The 22,494-nt window shown below is 46.8% G+C and overlaps 1 protein-coding gene across 1 annotated transcript; it reads right to left on the bottom strand.

Moving 5' to 3' along the window:
- Positions 1-15,245: 15,245 nt before the first annotated feature.
- YIPF5 (Yip1 domain family member 5) lies at positions 15,246-20,661 on the bottom strand. Its single transcript, XM_005147293.3, has 6 exons — positions 20,572-20,661; positions 20,336-20,446; positions 18,718-18,890; positions 18,440-18,585; positions 17,000-17,181; positions 15,246-16,343 (listed from the first exon to the last, which is right to left on the bottom strand). The coding sequence occupies exons 2-6, from the start codon at positions 20,434-20,436 to the stop codon at positions 16,181-16,183; spliced, it is 765 nt and encodes a 254-aa protein (XP_005147350.1). The 5' UTR covers positions 20,437-20,446; positions 20,572-20,661; the 3' UTR covers positions 15,246-16,180.
- Positions 20,662-22,494: the final 1,833 nt, after the last annotated feature.

The raw sequence follows: 22,494 nt of genomic DNA, 5'->3' as shown, positions 1-22,494 counted from the left end.
GCATTCAAGTACCAACTCCTCAGTACCACATCAAGAGCCTTCCCTGGCAGCTCTAACAGCCCATTTGTTTGCTAAATAGTGACACTTCATCCATCAGGATGTTGGCTCCCAGCACAGTCCTAAAGGTAATACCATATTTTACTGGATGTTCATTTTAAATCCATCTGGTTTTCTATATTTCAATATGTGTATTACTGCCCAGCAAGGGCACCTGAGGACAGGGAGGTCACCATCTGGAGACACAAGCCTTGCTCCAGAGAGCAAACACTCTCAGTAGAAAAGACTGATGGAGTAAATAGGGCAATAGTTCAAGCAGCCTCTTGGTTCAGCATAAAATGCAAGCATTGCAATGCAGCATGAAGTGTCACACTGGCTTAGAGCTGTGGCACTCCGCCATTTCTTTGGATGTTTATGTAGCTACACAGCACTGCAAAGCAGAGGCCACTTCATTATTGACCTCTCCTTGGTGCACCAAGTGCCTATATCTGAAGTTACTTCCTTTTAAAAGTAACTCCCAACAATTCCATAGGCTAAGGCTGGTGTTTATTACCAGAGGTTGTTAACTGAGTAAAGCCATCAGAGAACAACAGCCTCATGGTTGGAGAATATGTTGCTTTACAAGTCACGCCATGCATTTTATCTGTCACCCAGTAAAGGTGGCCAGAGCCTTCTGAACAGACCCCTCATGTGATAATGAAGCTGCAAATGCCTGCTTTGACAGAGCAAGTGACAACGTGCAAGTGTTGCTCCAGGATAACCCAAGCTCTGGTAGCTACAACATGAGGCAGAGGACAATTACCCAGGGAATTCCACAGGATGCCCCCAGTGACCAGCACTGGGACCATGGGGGATCTGGTGCCATCGGGCTGGATTCTCTTAGGACACTCAGCTCCCAGTGAGCTTGAGCTCCGCATTCAACAGCAGCCCCAGAAGTCCAGGGGCTGCTTTTCCCCCTCCCACAGCCCTGAGCTCCAGCCCCAGTGACCTGGGCTGGGTGCTGCACCCACAACTCTGCACAGGCTTGCCAGAGCCTCTGCTGCTTCCCATGCAGGAGGAAGGACCGTGGGTCATTAGGAAACACTCCAGGTGCATTGCAGAGCCTCTGCTACCTTGGCACAGGGCTGAGCCCATCTCCCCATGGCCAGCACCCCTGGAGCAGAGCTGCCCCTGTGCCGCCATCAGCTTGTTGAGGCTCTTCCATCCCAACACAGTCATAGAAACAGAGGAGATGAGGGACAAGGACACACAGAGCAATGCTATAGCTGCACAGACATAATCAATAGGAGATTTCAGAACCTTGTGCAGAAAGCACAATTTTTACCATCTATTACCCCAGGAAGCCACATCCACAGTAGTGAAGGAAACGACTACAACAAACAGGAGTCATTTGCTGCAGTCTCCAAAGGGCCACCAAACAGAGACAGCATCAGCAATGGCTCAAACACTCATTAACAACAACGAATCAGAGCCCCGATCTGGGGGGTTCCTCAGTGGGACAACACATACAGGAGAACACCCAGAGGGTGGCAAAAGCCCGACTGCTGCAAGCACAGACCCGCTTCCCCAGCCATCCCTTCCTGGGATTCAGAGCACTGCTGGGAATCAGGAGCAGCCTCTCTCCTCCATACTTGCAATTTTTCATGCTGTTGCAATGTAAACAGTAGTGACTATGGGTAAATGTTAGCTTTCAACGACAACCACTGTACATATAGATTCCGTGCAGTTTACTTTGGGTGTTTTGGTTAGAAGGTCAGAGTAGTGCTCAAATATTTGGAAGAGGCACAAAATTTATAACACCTAAGAAATTACAGCACATAGTAAACACACATGCGCCCTATTTATACATCTATACATATAAAGAGAGGCAGCGTGGCTTTGGCAGTTAATTTGTTCCTGCTGGAAAGCAGGATACAAGAGGTAAAGCTGTGTGCATGGCCTCACTCCTCCCTGCTCTCTGGAATAGCCTTCATTCCATGGCACACATTAAGTGGATGCATATTTCTATTGACACTAATTAAACCCCACTTTCCATACACACACACACAACTGAGCTCACACTCACAGCTCTGCCTCTGCACCAAGGGAAGCCTCCTTTCTGTGGCCCCTGCTCCAGATGTTTGTCTTTTGGCAGCTGGGCAGCATTAACCCAGCTGCAGAGAAACCAGTACCATGCCCCACACCAGCCCTTCTCCACCCCACAGGGTGCACGGTCCTGAGCTGTACAGCAGGTCCTCCTGCACTGGCCATCCGCTACCATGGGCACTGCACCCCTGCAAGCCTCCCTCTTGAGCTCTCCTCCTGCAGTGGAACCTGACCCTGACATCTCCCATGCACACTTTGCTGTCAGCAGGAATGCACAGGTTTTCCTGACTTCCACATCAGCAGCTCACAGTCTGCCTCTGGAGGGGGACACCCCACATTGGAAAGCTGCCTTTCACCACACCTGCAAGGCCATGGAAATGTGTGATCACAGCATTACAGGTCAAGAAACACCAGCAGCAGATCACCCGTTCCCTCCTTTCTGTACCAAATCCCCCAAAAGGGCAGGTGTGAAATCCAGGGAAATCAGGACACTGTTCCCAGGGAGCCCACATGTGCTGCCCCCAGTCATAAGGGACCTCTAGGTAAGGCAGGCATAGCACATCAGTATTCCTCTCCAAACACAATGAGACCTCAATGGCTTAGCCCCAGCATGTGTGAGTACAGGAAGGGGCTGAGCTATATCCTGCAGCAGGGAGCTGCTGCTCTCAGCCATCAGAAACAGCACCAACCCCAAGGCTCCCATTGGGATTGCCTCAGTCTGCATGGATAAGGATGGAATCCCTGTTCCTCAGCATGAATTTCCTGTTCTGTCAAGCACTGCACCCAACTCCCTGCACCCCCCTTCCCAGCAAGGGATGCTCCAGCAGAAGGAGCCACCTTGCCTGGCCCTGCCAGCAGCTCCATGACCAGCCCCATGGAAGCTTAATTATGGTTAACAAAAGGTTTGCAGCTGCAGTTTGGATTGTGACATAACACAACTCACTTCTCTAGTTGTTCCAAGAGTGACTGGAGTTCACTGCTCTGCAATCCCAACAGCAGCTCCCAGGCAGCAGTTGAACACTGGGCTCTCTTTCTGATAGAGCAGAGCCATGAGATTTTGCAATGTAAGCCAGCTATATTTATGGAGCCCACCAAAAAAAGAGTGTGTGATTATTATTGAAAGCAAACAATGGGCTTGCCTTCCAGAGTGGTCTTTCACAAGACAGCATCAGTGGAAAAGCTCCTGACCTGGGCTCAAGGGACAGGCACCCAGCTCAGCGCAAACACAGCCCATGTAGAACAGCACAACAGGATGAAGATTACCTATAGTGCCAGATGTGATTATTAGGATGAGCTTGACAATTGTTACTATTTGCCCACCCAACAGCCAGCCCAGAAGCCACGTTCCATACACCAAGCCCAACAGCAGCCTTTTGCGCAGAATTATTTTTAAGCTATCCTGAAGAGGAAGCTCCAACTTCTTTTCTCTCGAATGAAGATTCACAACTTCAATACATTCCCATTCTGAGCAGGATCCCATGACAGGCTCAGCTTCTGTCCTTCCTATTCCAGTTACACCATGACCAAGCTGCTGCAGATAAAGCCACACTAGAGCTGTTGCTCAGCAGCTTCTGCAGCACCCAACTCCTTCTGGGTTGTAAGCAACAAAGAAGGAAAACTGAAAAATAAACTTCAGCTCTTTACAAGGAAAGGACTTTAAAAAGCCTCAGCATTTAAATAAAACATGGTCATTTTGATGTACATCTCTTTCCTTGGTTTATTTTTAGAGTTTTAGTTGCCATAACAACATAAAGTATTTTACTCTATAGCATAGGCTGCAATGAGTTTGTTCCTCCTCTTTGTGCACAGCAGAAACCTGAGCAGCACTCCTACCCCAAAGGGGAGGGATGCCTCCCTGCTCCAGGGCACCCACAGCACCAATGCAAAGTATTCATGTACCACAAATGGCCAGCAAGAACAAACTCAAGAGCCAGGACTGCACCTGCAGCAACCCAGACACACACAGCATAAGCAACCAGAGAAGCAGGTACAGCAGCCCAACCACCGTTGCCTGAGTAGCAATCACTATTGCACAGACCACAGGGAGCCCCCCTCACACATCCCATTCCCTCTAACCCAGAGAAGCCCTTACCTGCACTCAGCACCTGATCTGCAAGCAAAGGGACCCCCCAAAGAGAAAGAGGCCCTCTGCTGGCTGCACATATAGGCAGGGCTGCAGGATGGGGCACACCTGTGGATGGGCACACCTGAGGTGCAGATGATCATTACTGGTCCCCTCCAACTGATACAACTTGTTCTGCTCCTTGCCTGCATGGATGGGGTGCACCTGCAGCTCTGCCCCTTTTAAACACCCCCTGCCCAGCCTGCAGGTGAGTGAGGGGCTGTGTTTGCTGGTGCCCCTTGCCCTGGCCCAAGGCTAGCTGCTGGGCTGGGAGCTGGCTTTAGTGGGTCTCCCTATTTCCCTGCTGATTGAATGTGACCTTTTGAACGACTACTTTTGCTGGTAAATGCTGTTGTTGCTGTAACCACAATGACCTTAGACCATCAGCAAGGGAGGAAGAGATGCAAGAGTGCCTCTTGTGCTGGTGCCGGTTGTGTACAGCTGGGGCCGAGGGGGCTTGTTAAAGCTTGTCCTGCTGCCCAAGACCTGGGGCTGTAACCCCTTCCCTGTGTGCCCAGCTCCCAGGCCCAGTGAGCATAGGGTGGTTGTGATGGGATCTGCTGCTGCCAGACTCAGCAGCCCCAGGACCCTCAGCAGCAGGCAGAGTCTCACAGGGTTACTCATGTTCAGAAACTGCTTTATGGTTTCAAAGCATGTTGTATCTGAAATGCATTTCTTCTGCTTGAGCAGTGCTCTGCTTCCCAAGAGCTGCCTGGTCATCAGGGAGCTGGGATGTTGAGCTGGTTCAGGAAGCAGAATGGCTGCTAAGTGCAGTTCTCACATGTTTTCAGATATTTATGCCCATGTTTACCATTTTCTGCAACAGAAATGGCAGTATCATCTCATACAAAACACAACAGAGGCAGTGGCAGCAGGTGAATGCTCCTGGACACTCCTGCTGTTCTGAATCCTTGTGCAAAAGCTCTGCTGGTGGCAGCTCCTGTGGCAAACCAGGCTCCAGCGCCCAGTCCTGGTGGAGATGAGCAAGCTCACACAGTGCGCGGCTGCAGAAGGCACATTCCATGTTCAAGCAACTGAAGGACTCTAATTCAAACCAGTGAAAAGAGTTTTATGTATAGAAAATACCGATCTTCCCCCAAACTGTTTGCTCTGCTCAGAAGCTGGCGCTCTGCATTAGGTCTGTTTTTAAATGTCTCTTGGACCTGAGTTATGGCACATTAATTACGGCCAGAGGCGATGAAGAGGTGTTATTCCTTTACAGAGAAGATGGAGAAATGCAGTTAAAAATAGCTCGTAAGGCAGCGCTGTCAGGCACAGGCGCTTCCCTGCCCCCGCTGGATCGCTGTTTTCCATAGGCCGGGAGGAATTTGCTCCCAGAACTTACGGAATTTTTGCATTACTCAGCATCATTAAGGGTAAGCGGTGAAATGAGCGGCTGCGGCGGTCACTGCAACAGGCAGCGACCTTCCCCTGCCGAGTCAGTGGCTGTTGGCCAAAACCTCGTTATCTTCCTCCTCCCCTTTTCCTTCGCATCCTGACACGGCGCTCGGCTCCTGCCGGAGGGGAGGAGGGAAGGGCCCAGGCAGGCTCGGGGCTGCGCTCCTGGTGTGAGAGTGAATTCACTGCGAGCTCTGAAAGCAGACCCAAGCGATGGGTGGGCTCTTGTGGGACCTGGTGCCACCGGGAGACCTCACCGGGATCTGTTCCATGGGCAAGGAGGGGTGAAACCAGGAACCCCTCCAGGCTCCCGGGCAGGAGAGCAGAGTCCTCCTTCCACACGCGAGCCACGCGTCAGAGGAACTTTGGGTAACTCGCAGGTCAAAGCGAGGGCTTCTTCCCTTCTGCTCTGAAGTACCTGCGAGTGTTCTTAAACCAGCATCACGGCTTGGAACCCGTGTGCTGGGCCCTGCTGTCATCCAGTGCTGCTGGAGAGGATGCTCGGGCTCCTGTCCCCTCCTGCAGTGTTCCTGTGTGGCCCTAACACAAGCCTGGGATTCAGCTGAACATTATCCTCATCCTGTTAAACCTGAACCAGGCGGTCCTCGATCCATCCTCACACACTGGCATCGGCATGTCCCAGGAGCAGATCCCATGGTCTACGAAACCTTAGAGCAGCTCAGAAAAGTGGGTATACACAGATTGCCATCTAGTGGCCTCTGAAAATGAGCCTCATAACTTCATTCTCTAGGTTTTGTTGGTGGGGGATGCTCAGCGAGTGGATCTATTGCAACAAGCTGCTCTGAAATGGTCTGGCCCTGTGACAGTGCCAAGGTCTGGAGCTCAGATAATATCCACACTGCTTTCTTCCTTTATTAAACCTATATTTGAAATTTTCAGGATACTTTGCCTAGAAAGTAAGGCTAAAGAGTGCCTTTGGGAAGAAGGATCACTGTTGGTGTCACTTCTCTGCGGAACACTGATTGGAGGTCAGGGATGCTCTGATCATACTCACACCTTACATCAGGTTTAGGGAAACCTCAGCAGCCCTGTCAAGACCCTAACACGTGTGGACCTGCAGGACACAGCCTTTGCCAGCAGCAGCCCTGGGTCAATGCTGCCCAGCCTGGGGTTCACTATGGGCAGGAGCTCCTGCACACCCTCAGCTGTTGAGAGTTGCTGAAGGTGCTCCCAGGAGGAAGACTGGATGTGTGCTCTACATGAGCCAGCCTTGGTAACCAGCATCTGCACATCTCCTGTCATAAGGTGTGACTCATCTGACTTATTATGGCAGTCTGCTTTAAGATAAGTGCCTTATAGAGCTCATCTTTTTCCACTGACTGTAAAGCTTTGAATGATTTACTTGTAGGACTACATCTGCGTTACAGATGTATTGTAGTATGTATATATACATGTAGAAATTTTTATATATCTATGCTCCATCCCTGGCAGTGTTCAAGACCAGGTTGGATGAAGCCTTGGGTGATATGGTTTAATGTGAGATGTCCCTGGCCATGGCAGGGGGGTTGGAACTAGATGATCTTGAGGTTCTTTCCAATCCTAACTATTCTATGATTCTATGATTCTATATATATGTGTATAAATGTATATATGTATATTAGACATTAGGCAGAAGCTCTTCCCTGTGAGGGTGCTGAGGCGCTGGCACAGGGTGCCCAGAGAAGCTGTGGCTGCCCCATCCCTGGCAGTGTTCAAGGCCAGGTTGGACACAGGGGCTTGGAGCAAGCTGCTCCAGTGGAAGGTGTCCCTGTCCATGGCAGGGGTTGGAGCTGGAGGAGCTTTAAGGTCCTTTCAGCCCAAACCAGGCTGGGATTCTATGACATCCATGTGATCAGGCAAATCCCACAGCAGATGAGTTGAAATAAAGGCTGAAAGCAGTGAGAAGTATTGAGAACCACAGCATTATAAATATAGCTGTTAAAACCAGTTCACTGGTTCAGAGAATGATGGGGATGAGTTGCTGGTGGTGGTATAGATTAATGAGCAAAAGATAGAGATACATTCTTGTTCTGGTTTGTTTTCCCCAGCAGAACTGGGGATCTGGACAGTGGTTCTGCTTTGCCTGCTTGGTGACCTCCAGGCAAATTGTTCACCTTCTCCATGTCTCCATTTCTCCCTGTGTGATATAGAAATGATAATCATTAACTGACATCTTTGCAGAATGGGGACAAAAAAGGAAAAGGAATTTTATAGCAGAAGAAAACTGTAGCAGAATGCTAATCCATGAAGCTTTTTGGGGTTTCTAAGCTTCATCAAGTGTTGCATTCCTAGGTTACTCTTGTGCTTGAATGTCACCCTTGCATAGAGCCATCATCTGCAGATTTTCCAGCATGCTTACTGCAGGCTGTAAATAAGAGCAACATGGTGATAGCTGAACAAAGCTGCAAAGGCCTGAGCTGGGTAACGACATCAGCTTCTGGAGCCTGTTGTGTGTGTGCTGCTCAAGGCAATGTTGATCCTGGTTTGCCAGGAGTTGGATGTGCTGCAAATCCCAACGATGCAGCTAGGCTGTGAGAGGCTCTGGCACCGAGTGGTGACAGTGGGACAGATCTTGGCAGTGGTGTGGAGCGGTCAAGGCACTGCACAAGTGCAGGCTGGGCTGTCTGAACTGGGGGAGGCTCTTGGAAGAAAGGAGCAGTGTTTGTGCATTAGTGAGCACATCCGTGCCCAGCACGCTCCATGGCGCATCCGTATGCCCGCCCAAGCCCCTGCTATCATCAAAGGTTATGGACAACAAGACCATAGCAACCAGACCAGCAGCGCCAGGCGGTATCTAGCCATCAAGCCCATCCACGTTAGAGTGAGCTGTTTGGGGGATTACACTTCAGGTTTCCATGGAAAAGACTCCCATAGAACATGCTTCCAGCCGAATCCCTGTGTAAACTGAAGAGAGGTTTCAAAGCTTCAGCTCAATGTTTTTAATGAGTATAAATAAAGGTTTTTCTTTGCCATTTGTGTGCATGCAAACAGGAAATGCTCCACTGCCCTTTCTTTGCCCTATTCCCTCATCAAGCCAATCTCTGTTTTTACAGGGTAAAATTTTGGATGTCTTGTAAAAGTGTCTGAGAGATACTGAACATAAACAGTGCAAAGAACAACCATTTTTGATCATTTATCCTCTGCATCCTGTTTACAGATACAGACAGATACCAGCAGAAGCATCCCAGGGCTGCATCCCTCTTGGGGCCTGCCTCCAGCATGGCAGCATGCAGGGTTTGGTGCCATGAGAGAGAGTGCAGGGCAAGGGTAGGATTTCCCCCATGCCATCACATCCACTCTGCACACTGGAATGATTTACGTATGCAGGGAAAAGCCAAGAACACTCCCACCTGAACAGTGCTCCTGCCTCCTACACTTAAACACCTTCACAGATAGGATGGATTTTTGCTCTCACCCTTCCTGTGTTTTTCAGTTGTTAGAGGTATTGCAGCCTGCTACTTAGCTCACTCTGAAGCTCTGAGACCTTTTGTGGCTGTATTTCCTCCTGGTATTCCCTAAATAAATCACTGTATATTCATGAACCCTCTCATGAGAAGTGATAGGAGCAACATGTGGCAAACGTCAGCCCATTCCATGCTCAGGTGATTTGCTGGGAACCCCTGGCAGCTCCTTACATGGATGCAGGAAAAGCTGAGTCCCTTCATGGAAGCAACTACTGGTGGGAAATTACCCCAGTAATGGGCAGACAGGAGGATCACTTTCTAATTGAAGCCCTATATTCACCCCAGGAAGCAAGAATAGAATTGAGACAGAATGAAGCCTTTTAAGCTCAATTAAAGCTCAGGAAGAACATCACAATCTTCACACTTACCACCCGAGCGAGCATCGCTTGACTGCTGCAAATTCATTCTAAATTAACAGTGGTGCGAAGGAGTGAAGAATTAATCCCATGATGTGGGCTTGGGCCAATCCATCATTTGTAATTATGATCTTCTTGTCTTTTGACATTATGCATGTGTAACATTTAGTTCTGCTTTATTCAGATCTGAGTGAAATCGCCAGAGATGAAGTGAAATGAGGAAGAGAGGCCTGTTCAAGGAAAAAAAACAGCCAAAAGCCTCCATGCAAACCTTGGTATTCAAAGCAGGTAATGTTATTTTAACATTAAATAAAGGAACAGAAATAAACCACCCCATGGCATCAGAATTGTTATCTTGGCTGCATAAACATGTGAATAAATAAATACATTTGGTCTAAAAGACACTGAAATTAAGTTAACATGAAACATCTGCGTCTCTCAAAGCTGTTACTGACACACAAAACTGTGAATTCTCAATCTCCAGATCAAACCTACCATTACATGATAGTTAAATACGTCTAGTTTAAATAAAAGGAGCTAGATTACAAGAATTCCAAGAAAGCACAAAATGGCCAGAGCAAACATTAAAGCCAATCGCAGCTCATCAAGCTGATGTCCTTGTTACTAAGCATCTGAAATCCACACCCAGGGCATTCTTCTTCCATGTGAGATTATATTCACAGATCCTTTCTCATTGTTAAGCTTTTAAGAACAATACAAGCATCGAGCTTTTCTTCAAAGCAAATGTAATTGGATGATTTCAATGTTTTACCAAAGTGCACTTCTTCGTTGGTAAAATCAGGGACCTGGTTTGCAGGGGACTGAGCAAACATCCCTCCAAACAACTCAAAGCAACCAAGGACCCTTTTCTCCCATGCTGTGCAATCCAGCAGCACTCACAGACACTGCTCTGGGTGTATTTAAAGACTGAAGTAGACCCAAAATATTCAGTGGTGAAATTGTGTCTGAAAGGCATTGGGAAGGTTAAAAGATGGAGTGCTATTTTTGTGGTACTCTTGTCTGATTATTTCAGCTTCTTCTCTAAATAACATCTCAATGGTTGATGGTGGTAAATGAAGCCGTCAAAGTTTGATGCATGTTCTTCTAGCAAAGACAAGTAAAAAATAGGCAGCCTATGCTGAGGCAGAAGGGAAATAACAAGAGATCAGTGAACAGAGCTGCAAACAAGATGGACAAAAGTGCCTGTGAATATACTAGGACAAAAAGGAAAAGCCAAGAACACAAGCAGGGGAGGGCAGCAAGTGCTGTGTGACAGGCAGGCTAACGTGCCCTCCTCGGGTGCCCCCCACCAGAGCACCAGCTGTGGCCCAAGGCTGAAACCTCGATGAGGTTAATGCTGTTTCTGTACATTGTGTGTCCATGGAGGCTTGTGAAATGTACCAGAGGGTGCTTGGGGACCCTGCTCAGCCACCTGGGAGCATCTTGAGGACACACACAGCAGGCACGGGGATGGGGCTGTGAGTGCTGCAGTGATGGAGGGACAAATAAAGCACTTTATAAGAGGAGGAACCAAGGAACCCAAGGACCCAAATTCATGCCTACAAGGAGGCTGGAAAACAGTGAAAAGAATCCGTAAATATACAGAAGAAAATGAGGTGATAACGAACAGCCAATACGGGATTGTACTTCAGAAAGCTGGTTCAGCAAACCTAACTACCATCTTCCACACCTAACTGGTCCTACCAAAGACAGGGAAGCAGCAAAGGTGATACAGAGACAAGAAACATGCCTCAGAAACATTAACTGTGAAGGTTTTTATGTGAGTGCACAATTGGTACTGCATCGCTACTGAGTGTAGATAATACAGCCCACCCTCAGGCTGCAGCACTGACTGCTCTGATCAGCTTTGGGGTGGAAGATAAAGATGGGAAGCAGAAGGCTTTGGAGATGGGATCAGAGTTCAAATTGATCTACAAAGTTGGAGAAATGATGTGAGTTGTTCGGATGGAATACAGTCCAGCACACGATGCTATTTTAAAGAAGAAATGTCAATGCCTATAAGCAAGACAGGTAACCAAGGGCTCAGCAGCATTTGTGTAGGAGAGGGTTTAGGGCTGCTGACGGATAGTCAGACAGGGTTTGTTCAAGGGAAGAGAAGAATGACAGGGGAAATCAGGAGGAGCTCACCATTATCTAAGGGGCTGCTGCCAAAAGGAAGAGAATGAACCATTTTTCATGTCTATTGTGACTTGTAATTACAAAGTGCATTAGAGGGAGGGAAAAAAAGGAAGAAATAAGCCTGACATCCTGAACCATTTTCTAATCATAAAGTTAGCAGAGTACAGACAAGGTGTTCAAGAGCAATTGTGCCATTTCCCTCCCACTGGAGTTCTAGAGGACAGGTCAGACCTATTTGGCAGAAATGAGATAATCTTGCCTTTACATCTGGTGATGACTCCTTTGGGTCCCCTCCACAGCCGAGAGCAGAGAAGGATGTGGAAGCAGGCACAGGAGGTGCCCATGGAGGCAGCCATGGGAACAAGGCACAGGGGGTAATCCAATGGGCAGCATTAGAAAACGAGGGAGCACTGGAGGGCTCCTCGTGCAGCCCCTGCCTGATTTCCATGGTGGAGAGTGCAGCTCCATCACTGCCTACCTGCATATGCCCACCCTAGCCCCACAGTGGGGGACCTGGAGAAAGGAGTTCCCCAGGAAACCAAGTGCTCACAAGAGGTGTTGAAACAGGGCATCCATGTGACTTTTGAGCCCTCACTTCCTATCTAACCTAACCTGGATAGAGTTCCATGAGTGTGGCCACTAGACTGATCATCTGCCGAGTGCTACACGACGGTGACAGGACGGGCTCAAGCCTGTGGTTTCATGGTGAATCTGCCATGCAGAGAGCCCCATCTGACTTTCCTGGAACTCTCAAATCCAAAAGATAAACCCTTCTCTTTGTCTCCTCAAGGGAGTGCTGAAGTCTCGCAAATCCCATATAAAACGATTAAAGGTAATTCTGTACCGTGCAGCTCAGGACTTTAAAATAAACCAAATGGCCATTTGGCAGAATTTGGCCAAATGAATCTGTAAGAAAGCAGAGCTGTAAGTAACATGACATCTGCTGGTGGTGTTAGTTAAGTGCAGACCCTGCAGCCTGAACATCCTCTCACCAATTTTTAGTTGGGACAAAACACTGGAATGAGAAAATCATCCTCAAGCACAGACAGAAACCAAGAGACTTCCTGTAATGTGACCAAAGCAGCTGGTCAGAAATAGCACAGCTTTATGGCAAGGCTTTCTGTTGCCAGGAGGGCTACCCAGCACACACAGCATCTCTGTGATGGGACAGGCCATGACTGCAACAAACCCCTTCCCAGTACAGGGAACAGAAACCTGACACCAGGAGAGGTTTGACTACCTCGGAACAGGGTTGCTACTGATGCTGTGGGAGACAGGCAAGGAGGGGAAAGTCTTCCTGATGCTGAGCCATGCCAGCCCCGGGTCCTGCTTTCCAGCACATGGAAGTGATGTAGCACAGCCGTGATGGGAGCATATCAGGTGTGCTGTACACATGGGATATGCTGCAGGCCCACCCAGTGGAGAAGCAGGAAACAGCAAGCCCCAGTTACTCCGTTCCTTCATTTCTTGTTAGGGTGCAATGTGCAACAGTAAAAGCAGACACTCCAGAGCATCTCAGTGAAGACACAGAGTGAAGGCATAAGAGCACAGAAGAAACATGCTTTCCAGTAAAGGTTGTGCCATTTGTTGGTACCCACAGAAATATTGCTACAGAAGCAAATTGAACTGCAGTCAGCAGCTATCTCAGAGGGAAACTAGTGACCCAAAAAACAAAGTCACTGTCAAAACACCCACAGGCCAGGACGGAAGATGGACAACTGGGAAAGGTACCTTTTACCTGCTGTGAATGGAAGTCGGAAGTGGTTTTAAATACGCAACACCAGCATTTGTATTTGAATGCTTCAGACTGAGTAACAAGAAATGTCAAGAGAATGCAGGATGGAATCAAATAATGTTAGCATTTCACCTGAGAACTGGGTAAGAGCACTTATGTTAAGAGACTGTGGCAGAGAGGTCAGATTTAGAAAGTAAAAATGTCCTATGAAGCATGAAAGGCAAATGTGGGAGTGAAGAATTACAGCACAGTCCTGTCATTCCATGCAATGGCAAGATTAAATTGTTTGAAATGGGTCTAAAATTGAACCAAGATCTAGGACAAAACACTATTACAGAAAATCAATGGAATTGATTTTGAAAAGGCAATAAACAGAGTCAATGGCATAATATTAATTAATGTACCAGAAACAGGATATTTACAACTTCCAGTCTAGACGTAACACTGTGATTTATCAAGTCCTCTATGAATTAAAGTGCTTGACCCCTTCTACTCCCATCCACTTCTCCTCTGCCCCACGAGACCAGTCAGTAATTCACTGCTAAACTCTCCACAGTGAGAGCTGAACACAAACCACTCCTGAAACCCACTGCTCAAACCTCACTGCTTGTGTGGGATGAGCAGCATCCTCTACTGCCGGAGCAAGGACTTTGTTAGCATGTACCTGGGTAAATAAAGACCTCTTCAGACAGCCTCAGCAGCTGCATTGCCAGAGCCATACTGAGACAAGCCAATTTTAGTTTTCCTGCACACTGTTTGCTCATGCTGTGGTGACAGAAAAGGTTCTTTACAGTGGTTTAACCTGTAACTAATCACCGTGGAAGCCACCTACAGCATCAGTGCAGGCTTTAAGAAACAAACCACACTGGTTTATGCAAGGTAAGCTTAATGAGCCTGCTTCACTAGAATATGAGTATTAGAACCCAGTGTGCTAGAGAAAGTATGTGAGCTTTTACATCTACAAGAACAATTCTATATTTAATTAGGCCTCATTGGAAAAGGTAATCACTGTAATGTATTTGCACAAACACAGGACACTCTGCTCCATCAGCAGGTAATGTTCTTCATTAAAAAGAGTAAGAACTTTGTGCACAAGGGCAGAGGTGGTCCACTAATGCGGAGAAATCGTATCACATACAACTACCAAGTACGGAGTAACACATTTGTCATTTTGCTAAGTGATAAAGCACATTCTGCTCACTTATTTAGAATGATAATTTTTAATAACGTACCGAAGTAGAAAATTACCTGGGCTCTTCAATTCATTCTGGAAGGAAATTGAAGTTTCTTGTGCGCGAGTTGTACAATTCACGGTAACAACCAGTTACAGTACACAGTGCAAGTCAGAAACATTCTGTGCATCACTGTTTAGTTCTTAAAGGCTTTAAACCCAGGACACTCCTCACAGCTCCCAGTGACACGGGCAAAAGCTGGCTCTGGACCTTGGCAGTAACCTCCAGTGGCACCAGGAAAGTGCTTTCAGGAGAAGGTGCAGGACGAAGGGAAGGGTGAACAAAAATGTGTGCTGAGCCATTGAAGTCATTCATTCCCATATCACTACACATGAAAGCCCTCCTTTGAAGCAGCACCCACACCTCAAGTCTTAAAAGAAGGTGTTAAAGTAACACTGCTGACCGGCCATTCAGCTCCTGGAGTCTGTGAACAGATCATTCCATGGATGTGACAGAGGAACATCAGACTAACATCTGCGGTACAGTCAATGAGATGAAACACTCATGTGAAGAACAACTGGTTTTGCTCTCCCACTTCCCACGCTTACAAGAATTCTTGTGACTAACATCCCAAACCAGGTTATAATTCTCATTTGTGACTGAAGCAAAGACCAGATCCACTAACTGAAGAGTTTTAAATAGATATTTGGTTCAGTAATGAAGTTTCTGTTTCAGTAACTGAACTCCATTAATAAAGATTAGAAAAATCAAACCACCTTTTTCAAAATTCAAAGAAAATTTAATCAATATGCCTTAAATTATTTTACAGTAACTACAATACTGACAAGCATTACATTTTCAAAATGGTGTTTTTCTTGGAAGTACTGCAAAAGAGATTACTCTTCATCTACTAGTATGTGCACCATCAGGAAAAGAAACTCTAGTTGAAGTCATCTTCAGAAATCCAAGGTAAAATATAGCTACTCAGACATCCAAATGTATTCTTTTTTCAAGTGTGACAGAATTACAGATCCCTTTAACTTTTAACCATGTTTTCTAATTAATAATTTTAGTATTTTAAATCCTGAAATACTATAACACATCAAATGAACAAATAAATGAGACTAAGGAGCTTCAGAGGATATTTGTTAAAATATAGAAAAGAGTCTAACTGCTTCTGTTCATTTGTGCATTTTGCTCTTGGTAAGAGGGGACAGGAAACAGGTTCTTTATTACTGCAGATTTATTCAGAGTACCCCAGATCTACAGCACCTGCAGTTCTGGTAACTCTTTTGGATGAAAATCTACCCATTTATAACTGCAACCATTGTCCCTCCCCCTCAGTCCCCTAGAAACAAATCAAATCAAAACAAATAAACACTCCCTCCCCCCCAAATGAACCCCACAGCCCTCAAATAACCAAAAGTTACTTGTCTAAAGATATAGGAATGGGAAAGAAATTACATTAACTTGAGAAGCATGGACACTTATTAAAGCTATAGACACCTCAGGTAAATTGAAAACAGTATTCAGAGTCCTAAAAAAGTGAACACGAGACATTTGTTTTCATTGTTCCAGATGATTCAAACCAGGTCCAAGTGTCATGACAGCAACACTACACAGTTGTTTGCAGCTGCTTCTGGTCCAAGTGCATGTCCCAAGTCGATGTTTCCATTTTGGCCCACGGGAGTCCAGCATTTTGGACAGTCTGTTCAAAACACGGAAATAAGAGCAAAGACCCCGTACAGTAGTGCACAGGGGTATGCTACTAGGAGCTGTTGTCCTTCCATTGCTAAGGCAGAGATAAAGATTTTGGAAGCAGAAAAGCTGCACCAGCCAATGATTGCAGCCGTGAAAATAATCCCCAGCATTCCCCTGCAGAGAGAAATAAAAACAATTCATGTAGGTCTTGTGTATACCTGCTCAGAGGAGCTGTAACTGGGCTCCTCACAACACCTCTTACAGATCTCACAACACCTCTTACAGATCCTAAGACAAATTTCAACTTTCATAGTTGACATTAAATGAAATAGCTTCACTAAAGACTTCAGAATGATATTATTCAATTATGACAGCATAAAAAATGCCCCAAATTAACTCTGTGCATATGAAATGTAGAAGTGGTGAGTAAAGTAACTGGAGCAAGTGCTTTCTTTTTAATCCCTAATTTCACATGGCTATGAGGAAACACACCAATCTTCTGTCTGTCAAATCCAAATTTGCACCTTACATGCTGATTACTTTTAGACTTTACAGATTTGAATATAGAATTGTGAAAGCAAACTCGATATTGTTATTCAAGTCCATGTGTTTAAAAGCTGGTAACTGACTTCTAGACAAAGCCAGTATTCACCTACATTTTATCCACCTAGAGACTGTCAATATTTATGGTTTTACACTTATTAAGGGTTCCTGTCATATTCAAATTCTATGCAGCTTCATCACTGCCTATGAAAATCCCTTCTGATAACTTCCTTCCCCACCTCACGAGAGAGGAACCTGCTACCAAATTATAAAGCTTATGTACTTACTGCAAGGAAAACACAATTGCACAACCGGAAAGTAGGATCATTGGAAGAAGACAATATCCGAGGACACTGGCAACACAGCCAAATGAGACGCCCGTCACGCTCATTAAGTTCAGGAGACAAAACATCCCTACACATCCTATTACACTGATGCCATACACGTAGCCAAACTGAATTTTACCAGCCTGAAAGTCAAGCACAGCAATGCAGGTTAGTCACCAGAACGAGTAACACCTCCCATCAACACAGGGATGAGGGCAGAGTGTTCACAGAGCATCTGCATTTTCTCCCTTGTCCCCCACCCCTATATCCAAATTCAAGATTTGGAATTCCCACCACCTGAATTCCAGGACACCCATATGTTCTAGACATCAGGAGGTACATTTAGCCTCACTTCATGTATCTTGATGAACAGAGTTTGATTGAATTGTTATGCTTTGATCTGAGCTCCAAAAGCCTATGAATTCTTCAGGATTCAATCAACTAACTTCTCATGTGGGTTGCACATAATAATCTCTACAGAACCAAGGTATAAAGACAAAAAAAAATTGCAATCTGGGGACTTCTTAACAAAAAAAGAGCTGAAGTCTTAAACTATGACAGACTCCATTGGCAGAACTAACACAGGGGGATTCTAAACAGTCAGAATGGGAACTCAGCTTACTAACAGGTACGCAGAAAGCACACATGCATCATTTAACATGCAGCTATCCTGTCTTCACCCATTTCTCCAATTATGAGATGGATGCTTCCTTTCTAACACCAAACTGCACTGACACAACAGCACGCAACCTGCAGGGACACAGGACCAGGCAGCCACTGAAGCTGCCATCATGCGTGGCTTCGAGCTCTGTTGCCCACTGACTTCCAGATCAAGTTTATGTATAACCCTCTTCTCTTCTTTCTCAAGCATTATGGGAAACATACGGAAAGTAATAATCTCTTAGGAAAAGAACATTCAATGTATCTACTAGAAACATATTCATTAACTTTATGGCCTAGTTTCCATAAATAGAGTTACTTATTAGAGTAGGCTTTAAGTCCCCTTGGTACCAAACCACTGTGTTCAAGTGTCGTAGCAATGTGAAATTTTTGGCAAAAATTAAATGTGGTGCCTCAAGATATTCAGAGAAAAGCGCTTGTTATAACTATCACTATAACTACTTCAGTGACAAGGAAGATGCTTGCTGCTGCTCTGTCATTTCATAATTGACATTTCTGAGTCATTAAAGTACAATCTTATTTCAATTAAGCTCAACTAAAAAAAGCTGCTGACCTAGTAACAGGCATGAACAACTGAAAGCAGGTTTATTTCACAAGTATTTCACCAGACTGACTCTTGATACTGAAAGTCATCCCTGACATACCAGGTAATTTGGCTTTTCCCCCAGCGTTTCCAAGAATATTAACACACAGAGGAATCACTGGCAATCAGTATCTTACCAGTAATAACGTGGCTCCAAATGCTAGGCAGAAGACCACTGGTCCAGCCAAATCAGTCTCATTCATGATGCTGCCATCTGCTACTTTCAATGGGTGCAGCACTGTTAGTGTCTTCTGCCAGATGTGCTCAAAATTGATACCCAATTCTACAAGTTACATGAAAAGAATTATGCATGTTTATTTCAGTTTTGCCCTTCCTCTCACCCCCAGTTGCTTCACTCAGCTTATCCCCAAACTGGGAAGAATTCTGGATTTCAGCCATAAAGCATAAGTTATACCTTCTAATAGAGGAGGCTCATCCTCAAAATTACTTCCATAAAAAGACTGTGCTGAAGTCGAGCTGTATGTCTGTGTTGGCTGGTAGATCTGTCCTGTGTAAGGCTGCTGCTGCTGCATCATGTCGGGAGGGACAAATCCACTTTGCTGAGAGTACTCGTAGCCTCCATACTGCCTGCAAGGAACGACATCGGATCACGGACAGGCACAGAACTGTATTTTAAACACTTTCCTGCAAAAGAAAAGCTTCTTTTCACAGCAACCAATCCTTCCTTTGTTTTGTAAGTGACATTAGATGATCCCCTACTTGGATCCAGGCTTTTGGGTACACAATCATATCCATCCATCCCAGATCCTCCCTGTTAAGCTAAATGAGATCATTTTTGCTATACACACTAGTATTGCTTTCTGGCTTCAAGTCAGAGGCCTGGAGAAACGAGCATTATCCATTGACTGAATCCCTACTATAGGTTGTAACAGAGTAGTAAAATTTTACATCTCAAACTTATTTAGATATTGGCCATTAAATACTACTGACATCTGACGCCAGCATGGATTTGCTATTTAGAAAGTCTATTTACAAGCTCACTGGCAGAGAAGGAAGCTTTTCACAGCAACACTTTTGTTCCCCCCCCATATTTAAAAAAGGAACATAGTAAAAATAAATCAATAGAGGAAAAGGCTGTTTCCCCCTTCCCTTGAGCACCACGTGTGTCAGGCATACAAGAAGAATGGTATGGACATTAACCATATGATGACCTACAGGACATGATGCAGGGGAGGATAAAATGAGGATTTTCAGTTTCTATTTCACATAGTCTTGATTAAGTACTACCAAATCAAGTTATCCTGCCTTTGGAATACTTTCTATTGTAAATGTTGTATGTATAAAAATATATATGTTGGTGTGTTTAAGCTGAATCAAAGCTATCCTCTGATCCTAAACAAACTCCTAAGTTATCCTCGCCATTAATCATTTCCAAGTCAGACTACAGAGATTCTGGTAAATGTTTCCAAAACATTTAACTATGAAAATATAAACATGCAGAAGGAAAATCCAGAACTCGCTCTCCTTCCTCTCCCTGCTCCAGCAGAGCTCAGCACAGCACTGAGATCTCTTTCAGGACACCAATGGGCATCACCCTGCTCCATTTATTGCAGGCATCCCACGGGTCATGTACCTGACCCAGTCCCACAGCCTGGGGCTGGATATTCCCAGCAGCCTCCTTGGAGCTCCCCTGGCTGAGGAACATCCCCCACGCTTCCCTCTGACGCCCAGGAGCCAGGGCTGACATTGTCAGCTCCTGGTTTCACTGCCTGCAGATGGACTTCTACAGAACACTGACATTCCTCTTCCCAAAGTTTACGCTTACAACCAAGACAGCCCACATACCCTTTCTTTCCATTTTCTATCTCTGCTTTAAAACGCAGAAGGCAGAGTACTCAAAACACACCCGCTTTAATCCTCCATTTATAGAGTCCAAGCTATGCTGCTCATAGAGCAGAGCAGCAGGAACGCACTGACAACAACAGCGGGCGGCCGGATTCTAACCCTTTCCTGACCAACCCCCCCCCCCAGCTCCGGCTCTGCACACAAGCTCCAAGGCGAGCAGGCCTTACCTGCCGTAGGGCCTCCCACCGTACTCGTAGGGCTGGCTCTGCTCATCGATGCTGTAACTCGTCTGTAAGAACTCGGTGTTGAAGCTGTCAAACCCGGACATCGCAGAGGATCTGCAAGAGAGCAGCGGGGCTCGCGGCGCTGCCCGGCCCGAGGGGTGCTCCCCGGCACACCGAGCGCTCCGCCACCCGGCCGCTCCCCTCCCCGCCGCCCCCCAAGGCCCGGCCCGCGGACCCACCGACAGCCTCGGGCCCGGCTCCGCTCCCGCCGCCGCGGCCCTTGCGACGTGTCACCCGCGGCACGACCGCTTCCGGGGTCAGCGGGGCGGTGCACCCGCACCGGCCATGCGCAGACCCCACCCCTGCCTGCGTGGCGCCGCTGCGCTGCACGGGGACGGAGCGTGGGGCAAAATGGCTGTGGGGCGGGGCATGGCGGTGGTGGGGATGGTGCCGGCGGTGGGGATGGTACCGGTACCGCTCTGCAGGCACCCTCCGCAGGTCGGCTTGGTGCCGTCCCGGCCTGTGTTTGTGCCCGGTCAGTCCGCTGCGGGCTGCGGGCAGGCCCGCATTGCAGCTGCCGTTGTTCCTGCGGTGTTAATCCTGTTACTGCTGAGGCTGTGACGTTCGTGACCGCTGCCTCCTATTGCGCTGCCTGAAATGTGAAGAAAAGCAAAACGGTGGCTGTAAAATGCACAAAAGAATAAACTTGTGCCGGTATCTCAGTGCAGCATTAGTCTGTGCCTCTATTCCCTGCTTTGCCTCGTGTGCTGAGACACCCCAGGGTTACATAGGAGGAGTGACACTAATCTATGGTCAGGTGCTCTGGCTTTATCCCGAGGCCGCTGCTCCCATGGTTGTTTCCCATGGGAGTGATTTCCCCATGGCCTGTCGGGATGCAGAGGCGGCATGTGTGCTGTTCACTGCCCAGATGGGAGCCCTGATGTGAAACTGAAGGAAACGGAGCAGGTGGAGGGAAAAGCGAGCAATCAATGTTAGACCTCCTTATCCTTACACATGTCCTCATAAATAACATATTCCTGAGGCCAGGCAGAAAATGTGCTATAGCCATGGACCTACATGGCAGTATTAAAGACCAGGCATTCCCTGTCCCTCATGAATAAACTGTAGTTGCTGGGAAAACCGTAGAATGGAGAAGAATGACTGGGACTGTGAGGATGCTGACGTGAAGCAGCTCTGCTCCTTCACAGTCCCTTGTCACTCCGAATTTATCCCCCTGGTTTCATCATTTTGCTCCCGTATTCTCAAGTATGGCCAGGGCAGAGCCTGTGCTCAGACTGTGAGCTAGAATTTGCCTATTGAGTACTTGAGCTGCTGTGGGTGCAGGAAGCCCGGAGCGTGCATTGCTGGGCTCTGAGGCTGGGGCAGCTTCTGACACCTCAGAACAAGTGCATGGTGATGGCTGTTGTTCCGTTTCGGTTCATTCTGGCCCAGGACAGTTATTCGGGTACAAACTCTCGTGTATTTCATCTTCTGGTGAGCTCACTGTGTGTCAGCCTGGGCCTGTTCCAAGCCTCTCCTGCAGAGCATGTCCTGTGCTGCAGCCCCTTAGAGTGTGCAGGGATGCTGATGACTTGGTGGCCCTTTGCTGAACCCTGTGCCTTCGCTGCGGTTCACTGGACAGTAAAATGAGACCCAGATGCAGGCAGTGGGCTCAGTAACTGTGATCTGCTGGAGAAACACTCTTTGGCTGGAAATCTGGGGGATTGGTGTAGATGATCAGATTTTACTGGCAGCTTAGGCTGAGTCCTCTCTGTGCTGGGCATCGCAGCATTGCTGTAGGGCCTCATCTGCTCCAGCTTTACAGGACAAATTCATACCCGCCTGTTGCAGGCTGCAGCCTGTGATAAACACATAAATGTATTGGCTTTCGCAAATCATAGGTGTGGTTATGTGGATATAACTGTAAGAGTTTACAATAACAGAAACAAAGCTCACTAAAGACACAAGATAAGACAACATGTTAAAGAAGGGCTGTAACTCTTGAGCAAAAAGGAGTCACATAGCAAAAGAATTTGTAAAGGTAAAAGAAATGGGGGGACCTTGATACAAAAAAAGCTAGTGCCTGAAAAACGTAGAGTTAAAGCACTTTTTAGTTTAGGTTATAGAAAGAGAACAATGTTTATGTTGAAGCCTGTGGAATT

Source organism: Melopsittacus undulatus, chromosome 10, assembly GCF_012275295.1.
Source record: "Melopsittacus undulatus isolate bMelUnd1 chromosome 10, bMelUnd1.mat.Z, whole genome shotgun sequence".
NCBI classification, from domain to species: domain Eukaryota; kingdom Metazoa; phylum Chordata; class Aves; order Psittaciformes; family Psittaculidae; genus Melopsittacus; species Melopsittacus undulatus.
The sequence above is the reverse complement of the archived record's forward strand: the minus strand, read 5'-3'. Positions and strand labels throughout refer to the sequence as shown.

Coding starts and splice junctions, on each gene's coding strand:
- YIPF5 (XM_005147293.3), bottom strand. CDS start 20,436: ATGTCCGGGTTTGACAGCTTCAACACCGAGTTCTTACAGACGAGTTAC. Junction 18,891..20,335: donor GGTGGGAGGCCCTACGGCAG/GTAAGGCCTGCT, acceptor CGTTCCTTGCAG/GCAGTATGGAGGCTACGAGT. Junction 16,344..16,999: donor GCAATTGTGTTTTCCTTGCA/GTAAGTACATAA, acceptor TTCTCTCTGCAG/GGGAATGCTGGGGATTATTT.